The sequence below is a fragment of the Ctenopharyngodon idella genome, chromosome 1 (genome assembly GCF_019924925.1).
Source record: "Ctenopharyngodon idella isolate HZGC_01 chromosome 1, HZGC01, whole genome shotgun sequence".
Taxonomy (NCBI): Eukaryota; Metazoa; Chordata; class Actinopteri; order Cypriniformes; family Xenocyprididae; genus Ctenopharyngodon; species Ctenopharyngodon idella.
Window position 1 is genome coordinate 22,157,103 of NC_067220.1, and position 8,405 is coordinate 22,165,507.

Below are 8,405 nucleotides of genomic sequence, written 5' to 3' on the forward strand. Positions count from 1 at the left end.
TTCCACGATACCAGGATTAACAAACTTGAACTTACTTGATCTTCAGCTTTAATCAACAGGTCAAAGGTCACATGGCCAGCTTCATGATCAATATCTTGAGACACACAGATTTCCCCAGTAACAGAGTTGATGTGAAAGAAAGGGTTGTCATCCTTGCTGCTGAAGCCATCATAGATGGAGTATCGCACTGATCCAAACTCAGCATCATCAGCATCTATGGCAGTGACCTGGACCAGATAAAAATGTATAATTAAAGGGGACCTATTATGCAAATTTCACTTGCATGGTGTTTGGACATAAATCTGTGTTGGCAGTGTGTGTACACAACCACCCTATAATGATAAAAATCCAACCACTCCTTTTTTTTTAATCCCCATAAATCATAAGCAGTGTCTCAGAACAAGCCGTTTTCAGGTTCCTGGCAATGTGACGTCACAGTAGCCACAGGCCCCACCCACGAATGTTGACAGACACTGCTGTGTTAACATAGAACCGCCCCGAGGGAGTTCACAGCGAGTTGTACACAGTCCGCCATTGCTGCACTGACGAGAATGTCTCCCAAGCGTTTTAGCTGTTATGTAGCTGGATGGATTAATCCACATAGCTCTCTCAATTTACTCCCGAAATCTGAGCCGCTGAAGATGAGGTGGATTAATTTTGTTTTCGAAGAAAATGCTCCCTCAACTCTACCGAAATTCATTTATGTCTGCGCAAATCATTTCACACCGGACTGCTTTGTGACCGAATGTCAATACAAAGGGACAATACAAAACAGAGGTTGTGCTAAAAATGTGTTACTCAAGGATAGATCAGTACAAACTGTTCGTGATCCATCTTACAGCCTCCAGAGTGATACTGGATACAGCAGTAATGAAGGTGTGAGCACTTTATTACAGCTCATCGGAGTTGATTTATGGATATAAAGTTTACCAGTTTATTAAGCACCACCCGAAAAGGCATAAGGTCTTTATATATTTGTTTACTGTTAGTTGTAACGAGTGTTTCTGTGTACTTCGCTGTGTATGTTGATGATAATGCAAGGGAGAGAGAGTTTATGGATAATATTTTAATGCATACTTGCACTGTGTTTTATTAAGCTCTAACAGTGATTTTCTAGAGTGAAAACAGACGCTTCATATTTTGTGTGAAGTACAATAAACATTATAAAACTCATCGGTGAACAGGCTTGTACTAATATAGTGGATAAATACAAGACGACAATATAACTTATAACCATAATTAAACTAAACTATACCTGTTCTATCTCCATGCAGCATATATTTGCAGTTTCTGACATTATAGTGTGTCCTGACTGACTCCTGACACGGGAGAATGAGCTCTTGAAGCTCCGCCCTCTTAGGCCGAGTGCATTTTATTACACCAACACAGGAAAGTGTTCTTGTCAAGCTATTCTCAAGGGTTTTTAAAGGGTTAGTTCACCCCAAAATGAAATTTCTCTCATTAAGTACTCACCCTCATGTTGTTCCACACCCGTAAGACCGTCGTTCATTTTCGGAACACAAATTAAGATATTTTTGATGAAATCTGAGGGTATCTGATCCATACATAGGCAGCAACGTCATTGCACCTTTTGACGTCCAGAAAGGTAGTTGAAAACATGGTTAAAAAAATAGTCAACGTGACTACAGTTCAGATACACATCAGATACCCTCGGATTTCATCAAAAATATATTAATTTGTGTTCCGAAGATGAATGAAGGTCTTACGGGTGTGTAACGAGATGAGGGTGAGTACTTAATGACAAAAATTTCATTTTTGGGTGAACTAACCCTTTAAGCTTTTCACTCATGTTTGCTATATCATGATTACACACAGCAGAAAATGTTGCTTAGTGTAAATCACTAGGTTTTCACTCACAAGTTGTCTGTTGCTGAATCATTGGGGTATGAGTTCTTTCCAATCTTTAGCAGCCCCTCATGACCTCAGCCTTTCTGCCATAAAAGATATATTATATACTACCATTTATGAGCTCAGTGGTAGGTGGAAGGACTGGGACTTATGGTCAAAGTCTAAAAGCAACTGTCTGAGATCATAAATTGCAGAAACACTCTTTGCACGCAGAGCTGATTGCGGCTGTGATCAAAAAGAGAGATATCTAAAAATACATGCTCTGAAATTATGGCCAAAGTAAATACCTATCAAACTTGAAATTCTCGCAATATAGAGTACTGTGTATTAGATATTTTACAAAAACATTTAACACATAAAAGTTATTTATATATTCTGCTTCAGTGTGTCAGCACATTGTCTACATTCCTCTGAAAAATATTGTAATAATCCAGTGAGAATTTTGTATGGAGATGGAGTCCTGCAACAGATGATACTTGTTTCTATTCTTTGATGAATAGAAATGTTATGTATCTTTACAATGTAAGATATCTTTACTTTTACTTAATTTAATACATCATTGCTAAATAAAAGTATTTTAAAAATCATCTTATGTACCCCAGACTTTTGAGTATAGGTGTTTCCAATAAAATTTTGAAACTACAAACACAGTTTCATTTGTCATGCCGAGTACACTTGTGCCAGGCAACAGTTTCACACACAAGGAGACAAAGCAGAGAGCAGTGTGTTGTGGCTATTTTGCAACACTGCTGTCTTTGTCTCAACAAAAAGTCTTAGTACTGTCTCCGTTTTGAAAGTGAGTGTGTGTGTGTTGTTGTGATAGTAACTGAGTGTTTCTTCTGACCTTGTGATCCCTACAATGATTTATTTGTTGTGCACGGGCTTCATCCATGATTTGTTTTCATTTTTCATTTTTGCTTGTTTGTTTACAACTTAAAGGGATAGTTCACCCAAAAATTAAAACAAATTTGATGGTCATAATAATATGCCACTATTATGTTTATGTCTAATTCATTCCAGCTTTTGCTTTGTAAAAAATTAATGGTCAATAGTTATCAAAACTATTTGGTTGCAACATTCTACAAAATATCTCCCTTTGTGTTCAACAGAAGAAAGTAAGTCATACAGGTTTGGAACAACATGAGGGTAAGCATATCATGACAGAATTTTAATTTCTGGGTGATCTTTAATATTGACATAAATTCTTTTTTCTTACAAATAATAGTAGCATATTTTCTCATCATCAAACTGGCTGCAGTACAATTTCATGAAAAGGAACGTAATAATAATTACCTGTAAGATGCATGTCCCAACAGCTGTGTGCTCTTTGACGGTTACATTATAGAACTGTTGTTGGAATATAGGTTTATTGTCATTGACATCCACCACGTGGATGGTCACAGTGGCTGTGGAGGACAGAGAAGGAGAACCACCATCGGAAGCCACCACTAAGAACCTCAGCTCCGTCTCTCTCTCATGGTCTAGGCCTGCCGCAGTAATAATGAGACCTGATGTTGGATCTATGTTGAACAGATGCTCCTGCTCTGTCTGTACAATAGAGTAGATGATTCCAGAATCCCCTCCTAGATCTCGGTCCATGGCCTTGACTCGGAAGAGAGCTGTTCCCTCACGCACATCCTCAGGAATGCTCTCCTCATAGTTGTTTTGATCAAAAACGGGTGGATTGTCATTCACATCCGTGATCTGAACCTGAAATGTTATCTCACTGCTCAGAGGAGGAGAGCCGAAATCTGTGGCAGTCACAGTGAGTTCATACAAGTCCTTTATCTCTCGGTCCAGTGGGCCAACCACAAAGAGAACGTAAAGAAAATCATCAGTGGATTTGAGGGAGAACATTCCATCCTCACCTTGGAGAAACACATCAATCTTCTTGTTATCTCCTAAATCTGGATCTGAGACTGCAATCCTGGCAACATAGTCTCCAGGTTTTGCTCCTTCGGATACTTTAGGTGCTCCTGCCTCATTTAGGAACAGGATGCTAATATTTGGGTGGTTGTCATTGACATCCAGTACTTTAATACTTACAAATGTGCTAGAAGATTCAGGCTGAATCCCAGAATCCCATGCGGTCACAATAAGCTCAAAAAATGACTGGTTTTCGTAGTCTAAAAGCTTATTTACTCTAATGATACCTGAGGAGCTATCAATAATGAAAAACTCATTTGGATCACTTTGACGGCGGTTGATCTCATAGGTGACTCGACCATTGCTGCCAAGATCTGGGTCTGTCGCAAATACCTGGCAGACCGGTGTCATCAATGGGGCGCTTTCCAATAAGACAGCATGATACTCTGACTGATTGAACACAGGCTGGTTGTCATTTTCATCAAGTACAGTAATATGCACTTGCATCTGGCCTGTTTTGGGTGGTACACCACCATCGAATGCCTCAATTGTGAAACTGTAGAAGTCAGTAGTTTCTCTATCTAATCTTACAAGCAGAATAAGGTCTAAATTGAACGTACCACCTCCACTACTGCGGATCTCCACTTTAAAACGTTTCCTCGTGTCTCCATCTGTGATTCTGTAGCCCTGGGTGCCATAATCACCCTTATCCTGGTCCTGAGCTCCTTCCAACTCAAAACGGGTTCCTGGAGGGCTTAATTCAGACACATTCAAATGTATTGTTTTTACAGGGAATACAGGGGAATGATCGTTCACGTCCTTCACCTCGATGCTTACTTTAATAACCTCTCCTGTTAAAGTGGCGGCCGCGAACTCGTACTTATCTGTGCGCTCTCGATCCAACACCACGGCGGTGGAAATGATCCCGGTGTCTCCATCGATTTCAAAGTCTCTGAACACATCTGAATCTCTGCTCTCAGATATAAAGAATCCAGAACTCTGGGTTTGCGCCGGCAGTCCAACACTTAAATCCCCCACAATAGTTTTTGCAGGTAAACCTTCTTCTACAGAGAGACTGAGATTGAACACCTGCGCGCAACCGTCCTCACACAGTAATGTAAATAAGAGAAACTGGAGTACAATCCGTACGTAAAACTCCATCTTCATGAGAAAACATTAGTATAAGTTTGTTACATTCATTATAACGAGGAAACAACGTCTTCGCACTATGGCTTCGGGCTGAAGTTCACTCTCCAAAGCGCTCTTCTTCAGTGGCGAATGTTCCTCCGTATCTTTACAGCTTTTACAGCCATCACTCTTCCGCTGTGTGTATGTGTAGGTTCAATACAGAATAATCTTCTGCCGGTGAAGTAAATGCGGCAGATGAGAAGATCAGCATGAAGTGTCGTATGTCGAGCGGCACGCGCGCCTGATGACTCTCCATGTCACGTGACGCGCGGTATCTTGAAGCAGGTGCAAAAGACCTGCCATTTAGATTTTTTAAAATGCCCTGATGATTATATTATATTATATTATATTATATTATATTATATTATATTATATTATATTATATTATATTATATTAACCCTTATCTCTGGTTTTTCCTACAAAAAAACAACAACAAAAAAAACACGTTTATTGTAGTTAAACCATGGTAACCACAAATTGACCATGGTTTTGCTACACTGACCATTTAACCATGGTAAACTGTCGCTATACAAATGGTACTCAATCCGCCAAAATAAATAAAATTAAAAAAACATGGTTACACTTTTACTATTAAAACCATGGCTAATTTCCGTATATATGCATTATTTAATAATCTAATATATTTTAGGCAAATAAATCAAAACATTTCTCATTTAGTTGTTATAGGAAAAATCACAGAACTATAGTAAGATCTCCAATGACTGACTGTTCAAATAACAGAATTAGACTCATAAAGGAACTTTCACTGTTTTGAGTTTTGCTGAATCTCTTGTATGTTACTTAACAGTTGCACTTGAACCTAAATTAAAATAGTTGTTTTAGTGAAATAAAGGGTGTTGTCAGCTTTACTCTGTGTATTAAATACAGTTGCAAGAAAAAGTATGTGAACCACTTGCAGAAAACGTGAAAATGTGAATAATTTTAACAAAATAAGAGAGATCATACAAAATTCATGTTACTTTTTATTTAGTACTGTCCTGAGTAAGATATTTTACATAAAATATGTTTACATATAATCCACAAGACAAAAAAAAATAGCTGAATTTATTAAAATGACCCTGTTCAAAGGTTTAAGAACCATTGATTTTTAATATGTGGTTACCTGGATGATCCACGACTTTTTTTTTTTTTTGATTGCTGTTTATGAGTCCCTTGTTTGTCCTGAGCAGTTAAACTGCCCAATGTTTTTCAGAAAAATCCTCCAAGTCCTGCAGATTCTTCAGTTTTCCAGCATCTTTTGCTTATTTGAACCCTTTACAGCAGTGACTGAATGATTTTGTGATCCATCTTTTCACATTAAGGACAATTGAGGGACTCAAACACAACTATCGCTTAAAAAAATCGCTTAAGAAATCTTTTGAACAGGATGAAGATGTACAAATTTTTCATATTCTGTTTAAATATCTTTTTTTTTTTTTTCATTTAGTACTGCCCTTCGGAAGCAACAGAAGATACTTTCATGTTTCCCGGAAGACAAATTAAGTATATTTACCTTGATCTTCAAATTCAAAAGTTTTGAAAACCCTTTTTAAAGTTTGTTTATTCTGATAGATATTTCAAGCTCCCCCTGATTTTGCATAGTTTTTTTTAAGGTGATTGTTGATTTAGCTTGGTATCTCTAGCTGATGCCCTGGGGAGAGGGGCTTGCGCACCTTTGTATTAGATGTAACAGTGCTGGGGACCTCCAGGGAAACACATGAAGTTGGCCTACTACAGGGCCCGCGGGTCCTCAAAAAGTCTTAAATTCAGTTTTATCAAATTTATGGTCATAAATACATCTTAAATATCTTAAATATTAAACATCTTAAATGTCTTAAATATCTTAAATGGTATAAGAAAAGTCTTCATTATAATTTCAAGAGGACTAAAATTTGGGTATGGAACAACAGAAATTGCGATGTGGCATAGCGTGATTATTAAACTTAAAAAGGTTATGATTTAATCACACATGAGCGCTACATATTCCAAAGTAAAAATACGACACAGTTGCTCTCACAGTTTCTGCACGTCCATGATGTGAATCTCCCGTTCCACTACATCCCAAAGGTGCTCTATTGGATTGAGATCTGGTGACTCTGTAGGCCATTTAAGTATATTGAACTCATTGTCATATTCAAGAAACCAGTTTAAGATGATTTGAGTTTTGTGACATGGCGCGTAATCCTGCTGAACGTAGTCATCAGAATATCAGATGTGGACATAAAGGGATAGACATGGTCAGCAACAATACTCAGGCAGGCTGTGGCATTTAAATAATGCTCATTTGGTACTACGAAGCCCAAAGTGTGCCAAGAAAATATCCCCCACACCATTACACCACCACCATCAGCCTGAACTGTTGATACAAGGCAGGATGGATCCATGCTTTCACGTTCAAATTGTAGCCTCAGTTTCCTGTTGTTAGCTGACGGTAGCACCCGATGTGGTCTTCTGCTGCTGTAGCCCATCTGCTTCAAGGTTCGAAGTTTTGTGCATTCAGAGATGCTCTTCTGTATACCTCGGTTGTAAGGAATAGTTATTTGAGTTACTGTTGCCTTTCTATTAGCGCAAACCAGTCTGGCCGTTCTCCTCTGACCTCTGGCATCAGCAAAGCATTTCCATCCACAGAACTGCGCCTTACTGGATATTTTCTCTTTTTCTGACCATTCTCTGTAAACCCTAGAGATGGTTGTGCATAAAAATCCCAGTAGATCAGCATTTTTTTTTTTTTTTTAATACTCAAACCTGTCTGGCACCAACAACAATGCCAAAATCAAAGTCACTTAAATCAACTTTCTTCCCCATTCTGATGCTCACTTTGAACAAAAATGTATTTAGTATATATGTATAAAAGAAAGGTACTATTTAGAGATATAAGCATGTTGGAGATCACAGATTTCTTTCCAAACCATATTAAACTCTGGACAGATACTGTAAGTCTGTCATGGTTGTGAACATTTATTTATGTGAATCTATTGTACCATGCCAAACAAGATCAATAAAACAATGAGACCTATGAAAATAGCATTTCATATTTTGTTGACAACATTAGCATTAAAGCCTTTCATCTGTCATTTATATTGATATAAATGGCTGATAATTTAGAACTTGCTATAACCCCCCTTGCATCAGAAATGTATATATTTGTGTATGTTTTTTCAGAGTGTTCTTTTATTTATACCAAGTTTGGGCATGTTCACAAGAAATAGGCCTATTAGTCATTGTGGACCACACCCCAAAATATATCGGCCAATATCTGCTAAGTGATTAAATTAATTTAAGGGGATTCACCCAAAAAATGAAAATTCTGTTATAATTTACTCACCCACAAGTTGTTCCAAACCTGTATGAATTTCTTTCTTCTGCTGAACACAAAAGAAGATATTTTGAAGAATATGGGTAACCAAACAGTTGACTTTGGGTAACCCCATTGACTTTCATAGTAATGAAAGTCCCCATCAACTTTATGGTTACCCATATC

At 37.8% G+C, this 8,405-nt stretch overlaps 1 protein-coding gene across 2 annotated transcripts in view; it reads right to left on the reverse strand.

The window, feature by feature from the left end:
• The window catches only part of dchs2 (dachsous cadherin-related 2), a 39,934-nt gene extending 34,745 nt beyond the window's left edge, over nt 1–5,189 (reverse strand). For both annotated transcript variants that reach the window (XM_051899747.1, XM_051899758.1), the window contains exons 1-2: nt 3,163–5,189; nt 36–227 (exon numbers count right to left, since the gene is read on the reverse strand). In XM_051899747.1, the coding sequence (XP_051755707.1) occupies nt 36–227; nt 3,163–4,902 (1,932 nt within the window). In that variant the 5' untranslated portion in view covers nt 4,903–5,189. The remainder of the gene's footprint in view (nt 1–35; nt 228–3,162) is intronic.
• Nucleotides 5,190–8,405: the final 3,216 nt, after the last annotated feature.